The sequence below is a fragment of the Geotrypetes seraphini genome, chromosome 14 (assembly GCF_902459505.1).
Source record: "Geotrypetes seraphini chromosome 14, aGeoSer1.1, whole genome shotgun sequence".
Classification (NCBI taxonomy): Eukaryota; Metazoa; Chordata; class Amphibia; order Gymnophiona; family Dermophiidae; genus Geotrypetes; species Geotrypetes seraphini.
In genome coordinates, this window is record NC_047097.1 from 57,506,348 (window position 1) to 57,530,233 (window position 23,886).

At 40.5% G+C, this 23,886-nt stretch overlaps 1 protein-coding gene across 1 annotated transcript in view; it reads left to right on the plus strand.

Moving 5' to 3' along the window:
- Positions 1 to 5,688: 5,688 nt before the first annotated feature.
- The window catches only part of ETFA (electron transfer flavoprotein subunit alpha), a 79,015-nt gene continuing 60,817 nt past the window's right edge, over positions 5,689 to 23,886 (plus strand). Inside the window, exons 1-2 of the mRNA XM_033920820.1 lie at positions 5,689 to 5,830; positions 21,133 to 21,282. Of these exons, the coding sequence (XP_033776711.1) occupies positions 5,789 to 5,830; positions 21,133 to 21,282 (192 nt within the window). The 5' untranslated portion in view covers positions 5,689 to 5,788. The remainder of the gene's footprint in view (positions 5,831 to 21,132; positions 21,283 to 23,886) is intronic.

Genomic DNA, 23,886 nt, shown 5'->3' on the forward strand with positions numbered 1-23,886 from the left:
CGCGGATAGCGGTTCCGCTAGGACATCACCCAACTCCCTGAGCACCCTAGGGTGTAGGTTGTCAGGCCCCATTGCCTTGTTGACTTTGATTTTTGACAGCTCGCAGTAGACGCTGCTGGGTGTAAACTTGAAATTACTAAATGGGTCAACTGATTTAACCCTTGTCTGTGGCTGAGGGACGATTCCCGGCGCCTCGCGGGTGAAGACTGAGCAGAAGTATTCATTTAACAGTTGGGCTTTTTCCGAGTCTGTATCTACATAGTCTCCGTCTGGTTTTCTGAGACGTACTATCCCTCCCGAGTTCTTATTTCTGTCACTGATATACTTGAAGAAAGATTTATCTCCTTTCTGGATGTTCTTTGCTAGAGACTCCTCCATGCGGAATTTGGCCTCCCTAACTGCTGTTTTGACGGCCCTTGACTTGGCCAGATATTCTACTCTAGAGTCCTGTGTCCCTGATTGTTTATAAGATATGAATGCTTTTTTCTTCTCTTTGATGAGGTCCGAGATCTCCGTAGAGAATCACTTTGGCTTGTTGTTCCTACTCCGTTTGCTTACTGATTTAACATAGAGGTTTGTTGCTTCCTGTATGGTGGCTTTCAAAGTTGACCACATTTCTTCCACGCTGTCGGTGTCTGCTTGGCTTTGTAGCGCCTGGTGAACGAAGTCTCCCATGTCTTGGAAGTTTGTGTCCTTGAATTTGAGAACCTTGGTCATTGTGGTAGATTTCGTGAAACCTTTCCTGATATTGAACCATATCATATTGTGGTCACTGGAGGCCAAAGTTTCACCCACCGAGACCTCTGTGATACTTTCCCCATTGGTAAGTACTAGGTTTAGTATTGCCTGATCTCTTGTTGGTTCAAATACCAGTTGCCTGAGTCTTGCTCCATTCAAAGAGTTTAATAGCTTCCTGCTGCTGCCGGAAGCAGACATACTTGAAAGTGAGGGTGAAAGGGAAAGGAGGGGAAAAGTTACATATTTGAGAAGAAAAAGGAGAAAGTGGGAATGGGATAAGACATATTGGGTAGGGTCGCTTTGTTAAAGCGGTTGGTTGCTTAAAAGAGAAAAAGAAATAATAAAAAAAAAAAGAAAGAAAAGGAAAACAGAAGGTAAGTCTAAACACAAGCGAATGCGTCACGAAATAAAAAAGTCTTTAGGCTTATCTTGAATTTGTCTAGATGTTGTTCATCACGGAGTTGCTGTGGCAGAGAATTCCACAACGTTGGGGCAGCTACTGCAAAATTTATTTTCCGGGTGTAATAGAAGTCTTTTATGGAGGGAATAAACAGAAGCTTTTGATCTGTTGACCTTAGAGAACGTGAAGAACATTGAGGAATGAGAAGCTTATCAAGAAATGAAGGCTGGTGAGAGAGTTTTATTTTGAAGGTCAGTAAGATGATTTTATAGGTGATGCGATGAGTGATGGGGAGCCAATGTGCCTCTTTCAGAAGTGGAGTAACATGATCAAATTTTAGAACTGCGCTTTTGTTGGCGCTATTTTCAGTGCTATGTAGAGTCAGGCCCTGTGAGTTTAGTTATAAAGCTATAAGGTTGTTGGCTGCTCGTCTCTGCAAGGAACCAAACAAGCTGATAGGTTGATTGTTAAAATTCAAAGTGGGACTGGCACATTGTTCTCTTCCAAGATCAAATTAGGGAGAAACTTAGGCAGTTTCATGCTTGCGTTACTCACGTAAAGGATGGTGAAATTGGTGGAGGTGTGGTTTCAGTGGTTAGAGCTGCTGCCTCAACACCCTGAGATTGCAGGCTCAATCCCCAGCTGCTCCCCCTGACCCTGGGTAACTTATCTAATACTCAGTCGCCCCAGGAACAGAATAAGTACCTGTCTAAAATATCTAAACCACTTTGATTGCAACCCCGGAAAAGGCAGTATATCAAGTCACATCCCCTTTGATTCTAATGCCTGCCTTGACAACTGCCTAGGGAACATGTTTAGATGTGGCAATCACTACAAAAAGAGGTTACATAGTAACATAGAAGTCTGCCCAGGTTAATTTAATTTATTAAATACTTTCCCTTGGGCAAAGCCCCAGACTGGGATGGCTTCTCTGAAGAGTACTAGAGGACTTTCGGAGTAGAATGGGCTCCTTTATTGGTTGAAACCTTGAATCATTTAAGCTGGGGAGCCTTTACTTACTTCTATGATGGAGGCTTGGATTGCAATTATCAACATGGACGGTATAGAAAGAATGGACTACAGTCATACCGTCCTATATCAATTTTTCAATGTAGATATAAAAATTTTAGCAAAAGTCTCTGCTGCATGGTTGGCTGGGGTCCTACCTGACTTCATTCATCTGTGTCAAGTGGAATTTGTGCTCATCTGTCAAGCATCTGATAATGTTCAGAGTGTGATCAATCTTATTCATTTAGCTAGAGTGCACTTCATTCTAATCTGTTAGCTGAATGTAGATACAGAGAAAGCCTTGGCTGGGTCCATTGGGCATTTATAGACAGGGTCTTGACTAAGATAGGAATTTTTGGAGAGATGAATTCCAGTTCTTTATACTAAGCCAAATGACCTGGACCCATGTCAATGGGAGAACTCAGCTTTGTTTGAACTTAAGAACATAAGAATTGTTGCTGCCGAGTCAGACCAGTGGTCCATCGTGCCCAGCAGTCCGCTCATGCGGCGGCCCTTAGGTCAAAGACCAGTGCCCTAACGGAGATTAGCCTTACCTGCATACGTTCTGGTTCAGCAGGAACTTGTCTAACTTTGTCTTGAATCCCTGGAGGGTGTTTTCCCCTATAACAGCCTCTGGAAGAGCGTTCCAGTTTACTACTACTCTCTGGGTGAAGAACTTCCTTACGTTTGAACAGAATCTATTCCCTTTTAACTTTAGAGAGTACCCTCTCGTTCTCTCTATCTTGGAGAGGGTGAAAAACCTATTTTTATATACTAATTCTATTCCCTTCATTATCTTGAATGTTTCGATCATGTCCCCTCTGTCACTTTTCAAGGGAGAAGAGGCCCAATTTCTCTAATCTCTCACTGTACGGCAACTCCTTGGTAAGGGGACTAGGCTGAGATGACCCCTGTTCTCTCTGTTGGCTTTATCCTATTGTGATTACGACTCTTGAAGAAGGTACTATTTTTATGTACCAAAACATTGACAGTGTTGATTCTTACCATTCAGTGATTCTCTATCAATAAAGATACCTTATGGATGCATCTTGTTCATTCCCACTCTTCTTGTTTGTAGTCTTAATATCATAAGAACATAAGAATTACCATACTGGGACAGACTGAAGGTCCATCAAGCCCAGTATCAATAGTGGCCAGCCCAGGTCCCAATCACCTAACAAGATCACAAGTAGTAAAACGGTCCTGTGCGGATCGGCAGAAATTTCCTGCGGACTGACACCGGTCCACGAACCAGTGGTTGAAGAACAGTGATCTAGACTTTCCCATTCCAGATGCTGCTGTTCTAGACACAGATGTGTACTATTTCATTCATGTATTTAGGGAGTAGGAGGGAGGCAGTGACCACTGGGAGAGTGTGTGTGTTGAGGGGGTATACCTTCATGCATCTAGTAGTCATCTGGTCAGTTTGGATATCTTTTTGCCACTTGGACGCTTCTACATAGTAACATAGTAGATGATGGCAGATAAAGACCCGAATGGTCCATCCAGTTTGCCCAACCTGATTCAATTTAAATTTATTTTTATTTTTTCTTCTTAGCTATTTCTGGGCAAGAATCCAAAGCTTTACCCGGTACTGTGCTTGGGTTCCAACAGGTCTAGCACACAATACCTAAGTTCTGTCCAGGACGTCTTACAAAAGGTTTGATTATCGCCACAAGATGCCCAAATCTAAGCCAGCCCAAATCCCACTCAAAACACACATCTAACACGGCTTTATGACTTAGATGTCCTGGAGGGTGAACATCCAGCAAAATGTCACTGGTAAACTCCTCCTGCCCCTTCTCATAGGATGAATGAAGGGAAAAGGAGGAGCATTGAACTTTGCTTTAAGAGGAAAAATAGGGAGTGAAAGTAATATGGCAAGGAGCAAAATAGTAAGTGATGTGTTGCAGGGCTGGTTTATGTGACTGCACCTATAATATGGATGCGTTTTTGGCATATCACACTGATATTCTATGAGGATCATTTCATAAATAATGCACACACCTTTTAAAAATTTACATGTTTTATTTTTTTTTCAAGTATTTCTTTACAATCCTTCAATATACAGTAGTCTCTCTGCTTTGTAATGACTGAGTCTCAATGTCCGGGAAGCTTCATTATTCCATCCAAGACACCATTTTTGTTCAGTTGCTGAATGGCTCAGGTACCGGCAAAAAAAGCTCTTCCAGAGATGCAAAATGATGTCCATAGGTTGTTTCAATTTTGGAAAAAGGTCGAAGTCTGGTGGACTCATGTCTGGACTGTAGAGAGCATGAGGTAACACCTCCCAGCCGTATTTGTATCCCAGCCGTATCAATGATGAGTGGAGAGCTCCATCTTCCCCACGGCCAAAACCATTTTGACGAGCTCAATCAAAAGTCAAACAAATGATGATTTTTTGCTTATGATCACGAAGGCATCATCATTACAAACAAAGCTCCAAGTGGAAGAAGTGTCACAGCAGTGTATTATCATGATTTTTTTGCAAAAAATGCACAGAAAAATGTACAAACCGAACTCAGTTGCTCTTGGCTGGGCCACTCATTCTTCACAACACTCGCCCACACATAAGGAATGTCGTCATTGAAAAACTACACAAATAGGGCTGGGAGGTATTACCTCATGCTCCCTACAGTCCAGACTAATCCACCAGACTTTGACCTTTTTCCAAAGTTGAAACAACTTATGCGTGAACAGTACCCAAGCCATTCGGCAACTGAATAGAAATGGTGTCTTGGATGGAATAATGAAACTTCCCGGAGGTTGGGACTCGATCATTGCAAAGCAGGGAAACTATATTGAAGGAATGTAAAGAAATACTTTAAAAAAAACCAAAAAACACAACAACAAAAAACATGTAAATTAAAAAAAAAAAATAAAAAAATTGTGTGCATTATTTATGAAAAAAAAGTGGCAGGCTTATAGAAAAGGCTCCAAGCTACACTTTTATAGAATTACCCACTTAACTTTCCATTGCATCAGACAGCAACTTAGAATGCCAGCCTGATGTAGCAAGAACAGATTTACAAGTTATTGATGTACTGAATTACTGTATTATTATGATGTATTTGGCTACTATAACTCCTTTTGTGTTGAATTTTAAGAAAGGTGGCACATGATATGTTTATCTACCACCTGAATCTAACTCACCTCGAATTGCTTACTGTGAGGAAAATACAAATTCCTTAAATGCACAGAACCATCAGCTCATTAAAAAAAAAAAACACCTGTTTTTGCCTCTACTAATTCAGACTTTCATCACTTCTTTAAGTTTGAAGTTTCTTTCACAGGAAAGAAGTCTTGGAGGTGGACGGTGGGTTTCGTTACTGGGAGGCCCGGACTTTTTGCTACTTCAGCAGCTTACAACTCTTTTTTTCCCCCCCCTGCTTATCTAGCTAGCTGTCCTTTGGCCGAACAGGCACAAGCTCGAGCCTGCGAAGTGCGAACAGCCAAGGGTACGTCCGCATTTTGAGATCGCAATAAAGTTTAGCGAATTACAGCGCGTGAAGGAGGAGGTGGGAGGGGTTGAACTAGCCAATCGGGAAACAGGACGCTGCCGGCGTTCTCGCGAGAGGTTGGCGGGGGCGTGACGTCACAATCCGGCGGTCTGGTTGTGCCTTTGCCTTTGAGCGCGAGGTAATGTTGCGGTGGGTGAGGGCGAGGAGCGTGAGCCGCGGGACGGTAAGTGAGCGCGAGGGAAACAGGGGTCGGGGGTATGGAAGAGAAGGGTCGACCAGGTCATTAGGCCTTCAGTCATCGAGTGCTCTCGGGTGCCATTTCACCCCGTGCACTGTTGCTGTGTTATTTGGGGGCCAGAGCTATGGGGCAAATGCCTGGTGCCTTTGTGGCTGTCCTTACTTCTGTGTCTCTCTCGTACTGGCTGTTTTTTTTTACTGTCACTGTCTCATATGTGTTGCACCCTCCAGGTCTCCGAGCACAATCCTACCATTAAAAAAAAAAAATATATATATATATTTTTTTTTAATGCAAGAACAAATATATGAAGCTTTCTTTGACAAGTATTGTATGTTTTTAGCTTCCTTAATTGATACCGTTGGTATTTCCCCCCCCCCCCTGTGTGATTTGTGGCTTAGTTTGCACTTTGCAGGTGTTCAGAAAGGTCTTGTCTGCCCTTCACCTCTCTTTGCTCTCTCCCACTTTAGTGTTATTGAGTGCAATCCCCTTCAACTGGCAATCATTTTGTGGCCGTTTACAAAGCAGTATGCAGATTACGACTGTGTAGTAGCCCTTTTAAGAGATTTCAGTAAGTGTTAAACTTCTCTGTGATTCTCAACTTGAAGGGATCCAGAGGGCTGCTGAACGTTTTCTAAGATCTTTTGGCGATTGGAAGTATTTAAAAAGCAAAGTTTGGGGATGTACTGAGGCTTCACGTTTTTAGTGTGGTTTCTTATATCACTGTCAGAGTAGATTGTGCCTGTCATCTGTGCATAAAGCGTTTCAATACAGGTGACCTTGTCCTTCCTAGACCAATCCAAATAAGTAGAACGTGGCTCCTTGCCTACAGGAGATGGAGAAAAAAAGAACCTCAGAACTGACTTTACTCTTTTTATGTTGAGCAGATTCTGCCTTATGCTGCTTTCTGCTCTGCAGTACTTTTCTGTCTTAAGCAGATAGTGCAGCAGCATTGCTAATCTCTCAGGGTGGTGGTCTCTGGGACCACTAGTCTACTTAGAATAACAGTCAACCTTAAGTTGCCTTCTGATAGAGATAATAATAATAACTTTATTTTTCTATACTGCCATAGTCTTGCCTAGTAAATGTGGCAAAGTTGGAGGAATGGGGGGGAGTAAGAAAAATGACTTAGTGCAGGGGCAATCAGTAAAATATTATCTCATCTCTGCACTTCTGACCACCAATCAAGGGGTTTTGACTGTATTAGTTCTGATAGCGTTTTGAAACTCAAACAAACTGATTTTTTGTTGTTTTAATGGGGGGGGATTCTTAACATGAGTTCTTAGGTTTAACATAACAGTGAGGAATTGAAAGCGAGACCAACACCATAAGAGTAGAATAAAGTTGGTGCTGTATGGGTCTTTTTTGTCATTTCCATCTGCTGGAGTGGGACATAATGCACTTTTTTTCACTGATGTGAGTAGTGAAGGGATCTGAGGGATGAGAAGGGGGAAGTGGGATTCTGGAGAAGGGAAATAATAAAGGGTTTGGGTCACTCCATGTTAAGTGGTTTAATTTTAGAAAAGTGCGCCACCTTATCATCACAGATTTTGATGAAACTTTCTTTGCTAAATCTTACATGACTCAAACTCACTTTTTGGTAAAGTTTAAGATTCACCAGTGGAATACTTATGGGGATAAACCTTTTTGTTTGATATCATACTATGACCACCTACAGTATCACTGCAACATTTTTACAAATTTGAGACAAAATATTTCTTTGGTTATATAAGCAAAAGAAATGAAACTTGAAATCTTATACAACTTTTTACAATCAATTCAGTGGAATTAATTCAGATTTTCATTTTTTTAAACAATGTAAGTAAAAAGCCTCAATTTGGGCCAATAAAATGTACGCGCTAATGTGATAGTTTAGCCTTTTGTGGCTCTTGTAATAATGAAGCTATCCCCGTAAAGTTTTGTCTTATTATTTTGTGACTTGACTTTGTTCTCAAATATACAATTTCAACTTATAAGGTAATTTTGTTGTTTTACAATTTTACTTTAAATTTTGTGATTTTTCAAAACAATGTCAAATCAGGTATTTTAAGCCAGTTTTTACAAAAAAGAATCCTGTAGAAAAAATTTTGAACCAATTCTTTTTGAAATAGCATGTTTCAAACCCCATGAAAAAGAAAGTTCTGTTTTTCCAGCACTAGCAAATGCCAAAATATAAGAGTCAAAGTTTAACAAGCTACTGTAGACTTATGGTGTATCTTTCAACATTTTTGGTACCTATATAAATGTATAACATTATGGGGCCAATAATCAAAAACCACAGACGTCCAAAAAGCATCATAAATCAGCACTTGGACTTTCAAGTGCTGATAAAACCATCTTTCTGTACGTCTAGTGAGATGTTCCAGCCTACGTTCAGAGCATGAGAAGGACACGGTGGAGGCGTGTTATGAAACACAGAAACATGATGGCAAATAAAGCCAAATGGCCCATCTAGTCTAACCATTATCTCTTTCTCTCTCCGAGAGATCCCACGTGCCTATCCCAGGCCCTTTTGAATTCAGACACAGTCTCTGTCTCCACCACCTGTTCCGGGAGACTGTTCCATGCATCTACTACCCTTTCTGTAAAGTATTTCCTTAGATTACTCCGGAGCCTATCACCTCTTAACTTCTTCCTATGCCCTCCCATTGCAAAGTTTCCTTTCAAATGAAAGAGACTCGACTCATGTGCATTTACATTATGTAGGTATTTAAACGTCTTTATATTATCTCGCTTTTCCTCCAAAGTATACAGATTGAGATCTTTAAGTCTTATGCCTTATGATGAAGACCACATACCATTTTAGTAGCTTTCCTCTGGACCAACTTCATCCTTTTTATATCTTTTTGAAGGGGTGGCCTCCAGAATTGTATACAATATTCTAAATGAGGTCTCACCAAAGTCTCATCAAGTTTGCAGACGATACAAAACTATGCCGGGCGATCAGATCGCATGAGGATAGAGAGAAACTCCAGAGCGACTTGTGTCGGTTAGAAACATGGGCGGAGAAATGGCAGATGAAGTTCAATGTGGAGAAATGCAAGGTAATGCATTTAGGCAATAAGAATAAGGAATACGAGTATAAAATGTCAGGTGCAACTCTGGGGAAGAGTGAACAAGAAAAGGACCTGGGTGTACTGATAGATAGGACCCTGAAGCCGTCGGCACAATGCGCGGCAGCGGCAAAGAAGGCAAATAGAATGTTGGGCATGATAAAGAAAGGAATCTCGAGTAGATCGGAGAAAGTTATAATGCCGCTTTATAGGGCAATGGTCAGACCACACTTGGAATACTGCGTCCAACATTGGTCTCCCTACCTAAAGAAGGATATAAAACTGCTGGAGAGGGTGCAGAGACGAGCAACAAAACTGGTGAAGGGTATGGAAAAACTGGAATACGAGGACAGACTTATAACACTAGGATTATTCTCCCTTGAGAAAAGGAGACTGCGTGGGGATATGATCGAGACCTTCAAAATACTGAAAGGAATCGACAAAATAGAGCAGAGAAGATTATTTACATTGTCCAATTTGACACGGACTAGAGGACATGTAATGAAGCTAAGGGGGGACAGGTTCAGGACTAATGTCAGGAAGTTCTGCTTCACTCAGAGAGTGGTTGACACCTGGAATGCCCTCCCAGATGAGATTATTGCGGAATCGACCGTCCTAGGCTTCAAGAGCAAACTAGATGCATATCTCCTTAAGAGAGGCATATAAAGATATGGTGGACTATAAATTACAACAGGTGTACACCTGGCAGGGCCTCCGCGTGTGCGGATCGCCGGACTTGATGGACCGAAGGTCTGATCCGGAGATGGCATTTCTTATGTTCTTATGTTCTTATGTTTATGTTCTTATAAAGGGGCATCAATACCTCCTTTTTCCTACTGCCCATATCTCTCCCTATGCAACCTAGCATCCTTCTAGCTTTCTCCATCACCTTTTCAACCTGTTTGGCCACCTTAAGATCATCACATACAATCGCACCTTTGGGCAGTCTCAAGGTTAGACATGGATGTCTTGTTGCTCAAACATTTTGCAAGACATCCTGGACAGAACTTATATGTTTGGAACTATACCTGTTTTAGAAGGGTCTAATTGCCACAAAGGTGCCCAAATTGAGCAGATGACCACTGAATGCATCAAGGTAAGACCCCCAATGCTCATTGGCCCCCTTATATCCACAAAGATCAGAATACAAATGTGCATACCTGTCTTCAGAACTTCAGCACCTGGTATAGGAAAGCCTAGTGGAGCAGCACACAGGTGTCTTAAGTAGACTGGTGGTTGGGCTAGTGAACCATAGGAGGACCCAGGTCCATAAGCCACTAACCACTAAATTCATGGTGGAAAATGTGAGCCCAAAACCCTACTCTACTGCCATATAGGTGCCACCTGCAGTCATAAGGGCTATTGAGGTTGTAGACAGGTGGGTATAGTGGGTTTTGGGGGGCTCACCATAACTTATAAGGGAATTCTGGTGAGATGTTTATCTTGCACTCTTTATGTGCAGTTTACAGCAGTGCCTTCTAAGGTGTCTCACTGCTCTGTTGCCATGTTTGGGTGGCCAGTCCATTACAGGCCTGGCCCCTCCCATGTCCAAATGGTCTTGTTCTGGGCATTTGGGACTTGGACGAAATTTTGGTCGAAAATGTGGTATAAAGAAAGATGTCTTGGTGATCTGGGCATCCCAATGGTCTGGATGTCCAGATAGAGGACTAACAAAAAATAATTATTTCTAGACATATGGTGGTTTGCCTTTTGAAAATAGGCATCTTCTTACTGCCGACTTTGGACCTCTAGCGCCATATGTCCAAATCGGACTTAGACGTATGTTTTGACACAACAGCTGACATTAATTCTAGCAAGCACAGGTTTAAAACATTGCTATTTTAATTTAATAAGCAGCGCATGAGTTTAGCTATATTACCATTTGTACTAGGTAGACAATATTATTGAGATGATTCCTTTTCATCTCAAGGCCTACTCTATTTTCAATAATTCTTTCCTGTTTAGATTCATACAAATTTATGTTATCTATTAATCAATTCAAAATGGAAACAACTGAATTGGGTGACGACAATGGTTCTTCACTAGCAACATGCATTATTGGAAAAAAACATTCATTATCAAAGTGTCATGGCTTATTTTATTGCAAAAAAGTTGGGCTCAAATTAGTATACCAATTATCAGCAGATAACAAGTCACTATTTATTCAGCAGTTGGAAATTAATCTCTTGGTTGGTGATCAAATCTGCTTGCATCATGAAGCAATGTACCTAAAAAAAATACAAGACTTTGTTAAAGAAATGCTGTAATCTGTTTGGAAAGCAAAATAATCTAGTCAAAGTGGGAATTTTGAAAGCTGATCTTGAAGTGGCTCGTAAATTGAATCAACTGACAAAAAGAAACACTAAACTGGGAATGAAAATTTGCCCTTAATGTAAAGCTGAATTTGCTTCCATGGTAGAAACTGCAATTGCATCATCCTCATCTTCCAATGACTTTGAAATGGACACTTCTGCCACGATTAACTAAAACTTATCTGCATTGGGTGAATCTCCTTTGAAATTTCCAAAAGTGAGCAGTAAAGATAAATTGGGTTATACGAAACAAAAAATTGAACGAGTATAAAATGTGACAGTGCATGAGAACTTCTGCCGTTGGACTAGCAGCTCAGGATGATGGACAGTCTAGTCAAACCACAGACTGTCTTATGTCAAGACTACATTGACCTGATTGGAAAAAGGAAGAAAAGAATTGGAATGAATATCTGATTGAAAAAAAATTCAAATATTGACTTTGGCCCCAAGAAGTTGGTCGATAAAAGCTACAGCATTTTGGAGTTTCAGAACGTATGGTAAAGATGGCCCAAAATATCAAGTAAGAGCAGGGTATTTATGCCTTGGCTTGAAAGTTGGCATGCAAAAGCCAAAAGAAGTAGTCAACAGAGTATGACAATTTTAGGAAGATAATTAATTCAACAGAATGTGTCCTGGCAAGAAAGATTGCATTTCTGTTCAAGTTGATGGAGTCAAGAAAAACAAAAACAGTTGCTGTTGAGCAATTTAAAAGAGATGTATGTGTCATATCATGACAAACATGGAGCCAAAATTGGATTCTCAAAATTTTGTGAGCCTAGACCAAAGTTGAGTATAACTGTTGGTGCTTCAGGCACTCATTCTGTCTGCATTTGCACTATACATTAGAATATCAAGCTCATGTTGCAAGGTGCACATATCGGACAACTACAAAATGCTTATGGAAAAAACTGTTTTCAGTTTGACCTCCAAAGATTGCATGCTACGATGATGCCAAAACTGTCCTGGCGAGGAAGCACTGTCAATTTATTTGGAAGAAACATTCAAGGATTGGGGTTAAGATCAATCAATCTAATTCAAGCAGTGGGTCTATACTGATCGAGAAACACTAGAAACAAGCAAACTAACATTGGATGATTTTATTGACAAATTTACAAAACAGAATTTAGAAGCTAACAAGTTACCACTTTGTTTCAAAGCATCAAAGTGAATACTTGAAATCCTTGAAAGCCAATTTAGAAGAAAGCAAATTAATCATTCTGATGGATTTTGTTGAAAATTACTCTATTGTACAAGATGCAGCACAGGACTTTCATTGGGAAAATTCACAAGCTACATTATAATAACCCTTTGTTGCTTACTACAGTGATGAAGCTCATACCATACAAGTCATAAACATTTGCATTATCACAGATCATGTGCAACATGACTCAATATCCATTCATGTATTTATTCAAAAGCTGATTGAGTTTTTGAAGACAAAAATGAAAGTTAACAGAATCTAGTATTTTAGTGATGACTTAGCTGCTCAATACAAGAACTACAAAAATTGTCTACCAGTGCAATCATAAAAGCATTTTCAATATTGAAGCGCAATGGAATTTTTTGGGTAGAAGCCATGGAAAATCACCTTGTGACAGAATTGTTGGAACAATGAAAAGATTAGCAGCTAGAGCTAGTCTTCAAAGATCTTTGAATGACCAAATATTGATGCCAAAAGATCTATTCAGTTTGTGACAACATATATAGAATTAAATACATATTTGCAATAATAAATTGTGGTTTGGCAACATTGTTGAAGAATCTATGAAAGAAAATGACACCATGATAAGTTTATGCACCCACATGGCCCTGCTAATTCATTTTACTGGCCTGAAAGACAAGACATTTGTTGGGTGATGGATCAGCATCTCATTTCCATGCTCTCTGTTTCATCAGTTACATCATTTGGGTGATGATATTAATTGAGACCCACCCATGGCTGATATTTTGTGGCTATTGGGCGTGACCTCTATGGTGATAAGGTTGCTGGTTCAATTTTCTTGAATTGGTAGCGGCAATGCCACCAAGGACCAACACAATCAAATATTTTCCTTATAAAAATGCAAAAGAACATTCATACAATAGTTGTATATCAAGCACTGCTTGCTCACATTGAAAAACAAGCCCAGCTTTTTCAGGGGTTTGAAACATGCTGTTTATAATAGAGCTGGTTTAAAAATGTTTCTGGATGACTCTTTTTTTGCAAAGTTTAAGGTAAAAAATTGTATTGCTGAACGGTGCTCCAAATCTAGCAGTTTCTTACTTGATTTAAGAACATAAGAATAGCCTTACTGGGTCAAGCCAATGGTCTATCAAGCCCAGTAGCCTGTTCTCATGGTGGCTGGATCCTGGCCAAAACCCAAGGAGTAGCAATGTTCCATGCCACCGATCCAGGGCAAACAGTGGCTTCCCCATGTCTTTCTCAATAACAAGACTATGGTCCAAACCTTTCTTAAAACTAGCAATGCTATCCGCTCTTACCACAACCTCTGGCAATGCATTCCAGAGCTTAACTATTCATCTTCTTGTTTGTTCATAATCTGGAAAAGAAAACCAAAGTTTCCTTCTTTATTGGGTCCCAAATGATTTCTCAAGTTGGAATAAATGAGTCCAAAGGAAGATAATATTCCTTCCATAAGGGGTGTTCAATAATTTATCTACCTGAGTATGAAAAAAGTGGCAAGCATGTTGAAACAAGTCTATGCATTTTACATGCTTGCCACTTTTTTCATACTCAGGTAGATAAATTATTGAACACCCCTTATGGAAGGAATATTATCTTCCTTTGGACTCATTTATTCCAACTTGAGAAACAAGAAGATGAAGATGACTGAGCCAACAGCAGAGAGTATTTTAAGTTGTTCACATGTAGACCTGGCTGATAGTCTAAATTTTTGTTAAAAGATATTTTGTTTAACCACATCAGTTAACATGGATGCTTAAACAAATACAAAAATACATATGCTATCATGTTGTTGTTTTGGCTTAATTAAACTCAGATTTAAATTGTTATTAAGGTAATGATTATTTTTCTCCTTTCAGTAAAGTACAGCTGAAAAATTGTGAAAATATGAATGATCTATTAAAATGAGAGTTCACCTTTCAATAATTTCTTAATTATTTATTAGATGTATTTCTACTAGTATAACCAGATCAGTAATATTTTTTTATATAACTGTAAAATTAATCTAAAAAGTTATTTTTCAAAAAAATGCATCCTTCATCTGCCTTTAAGATTATACCAGCAAGAATGAGTCTTTCTGTAGAAAACATGATTTAAATTGTCTTTTTGACTAGTGATTTAAGTCAATCAAACTTGATTTAAATCAAATCCACCCTGTCTCTAGGAGACTAATACAGTTGGAAGGAGAGTTAACAGCTAAACAGGCATATATAAATATCCTCCAAACCCAGAATTTAAAAAATACCCTGCGGTACAAGGTATGCTTAACTCCCTAATCAAAAGTGCATACAGAAGCTGCTTGTCTGTTGAAAATGCAAGATTTTATAGATATGTCAGGGAAAATGTTGGCACACATAGTTAAAAAATGGAATGGACCATGTTATGTCTTGGCCCTTCAAGATTCAACAGGTGCTATAAAAATTAAAGTGAAGACATTGCTAACATCTTTTTAACTTATTATTGGAACATATGCCTTGAGCCCAGTGGCATTCGTACAATGGATCATGGTCTTTTATTGGCTTAATTATCTGAGTTCATAATTACAGGTATTGTTTTTAATTGGTTCCATGGGTTCTTAAGAAATAGTTGAGGTCAGGCTCTCAAAGATAGTTTTTCTTCTTCTTTTTGGAATCCCCACTTTTGCTTTCCCTTATGAGTCATCTATTTCTCCTTTTTTATATAATATTTATGAATTGTTTAGATTTGGTTACTCTAGAATTGGAAGAACCAATTTATTCTTATGCCAATTATATTTTTCTTTTAATTCATTTTAGTAGTAACTTGGCAGCTTCTTTTGCTGCTATTACTAATGTGATTGAGAAGATTAGAAAATGGTTAAGTTTACCACCATCTCAAGCTCAACATTGATAAGACTAAGCTATTGTGGTTTAGTTTTAATCAGGTATCCATTGTTCCTATTAAAGATGAAACATTTCTGAAAGTGAATAATACTCTAGATATCTTAAGGATATTACTTGATGCTTCTGAGTATGGAACCACAAGTCAATGCTGTAGTTAGAAAAGCTTTTTTTTTAAAAAAAACAACTTAAGCAATGTGGCTTGTTCAACCTTTCTTTCTTTTCTTCAAGATCAATTTAGAATACTTGTTCAGTTAACAATTTTATCCCAATTAGGTTATTGTAATTCTCTTTATCTGGGAATGTCAACAAAATTATGCCTAGATTACAATTAATTCAAAATGCCTCTGCCTAGTTGATAAGTAAGAAGTCTAAGTATGATAGAGCTTCACTGGTTGCCTGTTGAGGCTCAAATTACAGTATGTTTAAACTCTGTTTAACTTTTAAAAATTTACATAACTTAGAAACATAGAAACTGACGGCAGAAAAGGGCCACGGCCCATCTAGTCTGCCCATACCAATGTCCCACCCCCTAACTCCCTCTGTGAAGAGATCCCACATGCCAATCCCATTTTTTCTTAAAATCTGACACGCTGCTGGCCTCAATTACCTCCAGTGGAAGACTATTCCAGCGATCAACCACTCTTTCGGTGAAGAAATATTTTCTGGTGTCACCATGAAATTTCCCACCCCTCAGTTTCAACGGATGCCCTCTTGTTGCCATGGGACCTATAAGAAAAAAGATATCTTCCTCCACCTCGATACGGGAGATCCTTGAGTCCTGAGACCATCCGGGTGGCCATTCTCTGAACCGACTCAACTCTCCGCACATCTTTGTGATAATGTGGCCTCCAGAATTGTACACAGTATTCCAGATGGGGTCTCACCATGGATCTGTACAAAGGCATTATGACCTCGGGTTTACAGCTGACAAAGCTCCTACCGATACAACCCATTATTTGTCTAGCTTTGGATGAAGCTTTCTCCACTTGATTGGCAGACTTCATGTCTTCACTAATGATCACCCCCAAGTCTCGTTCTGCTACAGTCCTTGCTAGGGTCTCACCATTCAGGGTGTAAGACGTGCATGGATTTTTGCTGCCAAGGTGCATGACCTTGCATTTTTTGGCATTGAAACTTAGTTGCCAGGTCCTTGACCAATGCTCCAGTAGGAGCAGGTCATGTGTCATACTGTTGGATATTGAGCCTTTGTCAGGCACTGTGCTTTTGTCTGTTGTGCTCTTGCCCACTATGTTGCATAGTTTGGCATCATCGGAGAAAAACGTAATTTTACCTCGAAGACCCTTAGCCAAGTCACTTACGAAGATGTTGAATAGGATAGGGTCCAAGACCAAGCCCTGCGGCACTCCGCTGATCACCTCCGTTGTTTCTGAGGGGGTGCCGTTTACCACCACCCTTTGAAGTCTACCACTAAGCCAGTCCTTAACCCATGCAGTTAATGTGTCGCCTAATCCCATCGAACTCATCTTGTTCAATAACCTGCGGTGTGGGACGCTATCAAATGCTTTGCTGAAGTCCAAGTATACGATGTCTAGGGATTCCCCCGTATCCAGCTTTCTTGTTACCCAGTCAAAGAAGCTGATCAAATTGGATTGGCAGGACTTTCCCTTTGCAAATCCGTGTTGATGGGGATCTCGTAGATACTCCTCGGACAGGATCGTGTCCAATTGACGTTTGATTAGAGTTTCCATTAGTTTGCTCACTATCGATGTGAGACTCACCGGTCTGTAGTTCGCAGCCTCCGTCTTGCATCCCTTTTTGTGGAGCGGGATGACGTTAGCCGTTTTCCAGTCCAATGGGACTCTTCCATTACTTAGGGAAAGATTGAAGAGTGCGGATAAAGGTTCTGCCAGAACATCACTCAACTCCCTGAGCACCCTGGGGTGTAGTTTGTCTGGTCCCAGAGCTTTGTTCACTTCGAGTCTTGATAGCTCATAGTAGACACTGCTGGGCGTAAACACGAAATTTTGAAATGGGTATTCCATGCTTTCCCTTGTCTGCAACTGAGGGCCGGATCCCAATGCTTCGCAAGTGAAGACTGAGCAGAAGTATTCATTTAAGATTTTGGCTTTATCGGAGTCCAATTCTACATAGATTTTTACCAGAGAACTTTTTGACATTGATTCATTTTCTGGATAATGTTAATGGCTGATGAAATGCTGATCACCTTCTAACATTTCCTTCTATTAAAGAAATGAAAAGTTAAATCTGTTCATGATTAATTCTTTAGTTATTTTTCAGTGAAAATATGGAACTCTTTGCAAGTTTATTAAGTTTTATTTCTAAAATTTGTTATACTGCCTAATCAGAATTCTAGGCGGTTTGCCTTGAAATATTCAGTTGTCTTATATTTTCAAAAGATGTGTTTTTTGGTATTAATATGTAATTAATTCATCATGGCCAAAACTAGTGATTCAAAATGATATCTAGGATGAAACCTGGCTGACGGGGTGAACATTTTTAGTCTTTTTCTGAGAAAAATTGACCATTGAAAATGAACAACTTTCTTTAAAAAGTTAGAAAGAAAGGGAAGGTTAGAGGCAGGACGATAATTTGCAGGATCCAAAGAATCAGGAGAGGGTTGTTTTAAGTAATGGTCTAATGAACTGTTATTCCAGATAGTTAAAAACACTAGATGTCAAGCTAGTATCAATCATTGTGACTAAACGGGGCAAAACGCCAACCTGGCTGTGCTTTAACAAAAATGAGGGGTATGAGTGTCATTGTCATATGCTCTATACAGTAGGGCTTCAGAGACTTTTCTATTTCAAGTACCAGTGGGGAAGTTATTTATAGATGATTTAGTATAAAAGATTACTCCTGGCGGAATTCTGTACAAAAAAATTATGCGCATAAAATTAGCAAATTCTGCAAGTTTATTTGTCAAAATTTAAACAATATTTTTGCTGATTATTATCCATATTCCATTTTAAACATTTAAAATACCTGTAAAAAATTTTCTTCTACCTTTTGTTGTCTGGATGTTTTATTGTTTCTTTTTTCTGCTTTCCTGTTGTCTGCTAATTCTCCTTCAAGTGTCTTATATCTATTTGTCTTTTCTACTCTCTTCTATCTATTCCTCATTACTCAGTTATATTGATCATTCCTTTTTAGCTCTTTTCTGCCTTTTTCTTAACCATCTCTCATCATTTTCACTTTTCAGCTACCTATCAAGTTTCCATCTTTCCTCCCATTCCCCATCTCATTAATTTCTTAACCCTCCATTCCCTTTCATCTTCAGTGTATCTCCATTACCATATTTCTAACCTCTGTTATATCTATCCTCTCATCTGTTTCCTTGTCACCCTCTCCTCCCCCTCGTGGTTCTACCATTCTCAGCATCTTCCTTCCTCCACCCTTATAGCTCAGCATCTGCTCTCTCTTCCTTCCCTCCCCACCCTTGTAGCCTGATATCTTCTTATCTATCTCCATGCACCAACTCTCCCTTCCTCCCCTCCTTTATGTGCATCTTCATCCTCTCCCCTCCCCTTCCCCTGTGCCAGCAACTTTCCTTCATCTCCTCCAAGGCTTGCTTCTTTGGGTTGCGGTATCACATGCTGCCTGTTGCTAACCTGGAAGCCTCCCCTCTGCCGCGGAGAGACTTCTGGGTTAGAGGCAGGCAGCGTGTAGGAATTGCTGCCGAAACCGTGTCTTGAAGATGCTCACATGGTTGAGATTCTGTGTGATAAAAGGTAATTCTGCATAACTCTGCAATTTTGCAGAAATTCTGCATTGTGCAGTCGTGCAGAATTGTGCCAGGAGTAAAAGATGAACAATTACCCCCTAAAACTCATAGTAACATAGTAGATGACAGCAGATAAAGACCCGAATGGTCCATCCAGTCTGCCCAACCTGATTCAATTTAAATTTTTTCTTCTTAGCAATTTCTGGGCAAGAAACCAAAGCTCTACTTGGTACTGTGCTTGGGTTCCTGAAGTCTCAGTCAAAACCTACTCCATCCCATGTAAAACCTCCCAGCCAATGAAGCCCTCTCCAGCCCATCCTCCCCCAAATGGCCATATACAGACAAAGACCGTGCAAGTCTGCCCAGTACTGGCCTTAGTTCAATATTTAATATTATTTTCTGATTCTAGATCCTCTGTGTTCATCCCTCGCTTCTTTGAACTCAGTCACCGTTTTCCTCTCCACCACCTCTCTCGGGAGCCATTATAGGCATCCACCACCCTCTCCATAAAGTAGAATTTCCTAACATTGCTCTTGAATCTACCACCTCTTAACCTCAAATTATGTCCTCTGGTTTTACCATTTTCCTTTCTCTGGAAAAGATTTTGTTCTACGTTAATACCCTTCAAGTATTTGAACGTCTGAACCATATCTCCCCTGTCCCTCCTTTCCTCTAGGGTATACATATTCAGGGCTTCCAGTCTCTCCTCATACGTCTTCTGGCACAAGCCTCCTAACATTTTCATCGCCCTACTCTGGACCGCTTCAAGTCTTCTTACGTCCTTCACCAGATACGGTCTCCAAAACTGAACACAATACTCCAAGTGGGGCCTTACTAATGACCTGTACAGGGGCATCAACACCTTCTTCCTTCTACTGGCTAATCCTCTCTTTATACAGCCCAGCATCCTTCTGGCAGCAGCCACTGCCTTGTCACACTGTTTTTTCACCTTTAGATCTTCGGACACTATCACCCCAAGGTCCCTCTCCCCATCCGTGCATATCAGCTTCTCACCTCCCAGCATATACGGTTCCTTCCGATTATTAATCCCCAAATGCATTACTCTGCATTTCTTTGCATTGAATTTTAGTTGCCAGGCATTAGACCATTCCTTTAACTTTTGCAGATCCTTTTTCATATTTTCCACTCCCTCTTCGGTGTGTACTCTGTTACAAATCTTGGTATCATCTACAAAAAGGCACACTTCTCCTTCTAACCCTTCAGCAATGTCATTCACAAACATATTGAACAGGATCGGCCCCAGCACCGAACCCTGAGGGACTCCACTACTCACCTTTCCTACTTCCGAGCGACTTCCATTAACCACCACCCTCTGGTGTCTGTCCGACAGCCAGTTTCTAACCCAGTTCACCACTTTGGGTCCTAACTTCAGCCCTTCAAGTATGTTCAACAGCCTCCTATGAGGAACCGTATCAAAGGCTTTGCTGAAATCTAAGTAAATTACATCTAGCATATGTCCTCGATCCAGTTCTCTGGTCACTCAATCAAAAAATTCAATCAGGTTCGTTTGGCACGATTTACCTTTTGTAAAGCCATGTTGCCTCGGATCCTGTAACCCATTAGATTCAAGGACGTACACTATCCCAGTTGTAGAATAGGGTCAGTTATATGTATAACATAATTGGCTAAATTGGCACAAAATTAGTACTTAATTGGAGGTAAGTACCAGTAATTGGCCATAACAAACACTAATTCTCAAAGGGAATTAGGTCTGGAAAGGACATCATTGTTTACATATATGGAGTTAGTTGTGTATGTAACTGACTTACATGCTTGTTCTAGAAACTGAAGGTCAGTTTCTGTATAGAACGCTGAGAATCGCACACTGGTGTCCTATACAGAATCATGTCTGTCCTAACGGACAGATGCCTAACCCCACCTAATCAGCGCCCATGTCATAGGCACTAGTTAGAGAATCGAGTTGCCATCAGCTGATCGCAGCAAGGGACTACCCCTGCCACAATAATCTGAGCAGCTGTGGCAGGGACCCCCTCCCCCACGAAGTTCCCCGGTAGGAGGAATGCCCTTCCTGCCACCACCCCTTGCACTAATTGTCATGTTTTATTCAACTCTACAATGCTTATGTTATTTATGTTTTATAAACTTCAGCTAAAGTGTTTTGTGCAGTATTGGTTCAAAGAACTTTAATTCTTTCAGGCTTCACTGCTCCAGCGATTTCAGAGCACATTAGTAATAACTGAACACAACAATGAGAAGCTGACACCCATTACGTTGAATGTTATTTCTGCAGCTAAGCGGCTTGGAGGGGAGGTGTCATGCTTAGTAGCTGGTACCAATTGTAGCAAGGTAAGGATGTGGGTTTTTTTTGTTGTGGGTTGGTTTTTTTTTTTTGTTTTTTTTCCAATTTTAAATAATGAAATGCTAGAAGCGTATACAACTATCCGGAAGAAATGATATATCTTCTTCCTCTGTAATGCTTCTTAACCTTTAAGAGCAACTATGTAGAGAGAGTGTTGCAAATTACTACATGTAGAATAAGGAAGGGTTTGTGGTTGGTTAATAAAGTGTGTGCGGTAACATTTATGATAGCACAGCCATCTGGGACCTGGGAATGTCTGCTCATACAGATTCTGGGAAATTGCATAGAACAAAGTTTGATACAGGAGGATTTATTACTATTTGTCACTTTAATTTTGTTTTAATTTTAATATTTTTAGCTTGTGCTATATTCAGTATGAGATCTAGGCATGTAACAAAATATCTATAAACATAAATAATTTGTGTGTCAGATGCTAAAGTATACAAAGGATTCAGTTTTTTTGTTAAGTTAAAACATATGAGCAGATCCAAGATGGTATGCTGATAGCAGTGGTTCAGTGCTTCTCTTGTAAGCTCTTAAGAGCTGAAGCTTGTGCTTGATAGTTTTTGGAGATAGGTAAGTGGAAGTGGAAAGTAAGACTTTGCCCAGTGGGGCTCATAGATCAATCTTGGTCCTTAATGAGCCATTTAGTGACCTGTAGTAGAACTTTGCTCACAACAGACCCTTTAGATCAGGGGTGCCCAAAAGGTCGATTGCGATCGACCAGTAGATCGCAAGGGCAATGTGAGTACTTTAGCTAGATTGTGAGCCTTTTGGACAAATGGGGTAGTTTTTCTCAAGTACCTAATTTCATTTTAGTTTGATACTTTGTAAACTGCTTAGGTCAGTAAAATGCAGAAGCGATAGATCAAATCTTAAATAAACATAACTGTTTTTCTTAATGGGCACAGATGCTGTGCATGTGTAACATGCACAATATCTGCCCCATTAGAAAAGAAGAAAAGCTCCCCCCCGCCAATGATGCCTCCCCGATGAACCAGGAACTGACCCCCCCCCCGCGCCAGGGAAAACGGCAGGAGGAAGCCCACTTCCTCCTGCCATGCCGACCCCACCTCCCCTGCGTGAGAAAATATGGCAGAAGGAATGCCCACTTCCTCCTGCCATGATGACTCCCCCCTTCCCCTTGCGGCAGCAAAAAGGCAGGCAGGGACCCAGCCAAATATCCCCTCCCCTTCCCCCCTCTGAATAAAAAGGAGGGATGCCCACTCCCTCCATGTCACCAGTGGTCCCCCGAACCCCCTGTACCTTTTTCAAAGAAGTTGGAGCAGGAGGGAAGCTCAGTCCGTCCCTCTCGTAGGCCCACAAGTTCAAAATGGCAGGCCATTCCCTCCCCGGTGCATTGACATCTACTCCTTCCTTTCCCCGTGCATCTACCTTGAATTTCTTGTAAAAGCTGATGGGTGGCAGAACCAGTTCATAGTGTTGCTCTGCCGCCAGCTCCAGCATCTTCTCTCCAATGTGGCCTGCCCTCTCTGACAGCTTCCTGTTTTTGCTGGGATGGGCCGCAGTGGAGAGAAGACACTGGGGCCAGTGGCAGAACGACGCTGTTAACCGGTTCCACTCCCAGTAACCTTTACAAGAAATTCAAGGTAGATGGTTGGGAAGAGGAGAAAGGAGTAAATGTTGGGGAAGGGGTATGGCAGAGAGAGCCGACCAGCAGGTACACTGGCTGGCAACAAGATGCGGATTCCATGAAAGTGCTGAGACTGCAGCTTCAGTTGGTGTTTCTATGCCTGCAGGATCCCTGTCGGCCTTGTTACTACCGGTAATTTTTGGGGAGCCCATAGCCCCTGTGCTTTCCCTCCCCCCCCCCTCCCATTCCGATGCCTACGGATGAGGCAGCAAAAATACTGAGCAGGAAAGAGCAGGCATGGGCAACTTTGGTCACCGTCATCAGGAGGTTCTGCAGGCTGCTTGTTTGTATCTTGTAGCACTGCTGAGATTACCAGAGGTGGATGTGGTGTACTGGTATAGATTGAGTTCTTTGATAAGTTTATGTCCATACAAAAAAAACACCAACACAAAAAAACTGGATTGTATACATACAGCATATTTTAAAGCCATAATCTTTTCATACAAATAAATCACTGTAAAAATGGTTCTCATCATGAAGGTTTTGCATAAATTGTACAGAATGTGTTGTGTACATGAATCTATAAATTATACTTTGGAAATCACACACTGTCATTTTGCCAAATCCACCACACAAATTTGTCCACATTAAAATCCACTTTTATGCATAAAACAATTTGATAGCTGATTTTTCTGTTCTGCACTTGATTAATGACTTGTGAGAAAAAAGTGCATGAAATCTGCACAGTGCAAATTTATGTATGCTTTTTTTATGCCGCTAACTTATATAATATTTGAGTTAACTGTAACAAGAATAAATTGTGTGTAGTGTTAAATAATGTGCTTACTACAGTAACCTCTGTCTTTGAATTTCAGTAGATCTTTTTAAGCTTACTTGCACTCTGTGTATTCTTTGTCATGCTTTGCCTGGTTTGTTGTAAGTTGTTTTGCTTTTTGATGTGACACAATGGCCTTTGGTAATTAGATGGTTTGGCTAC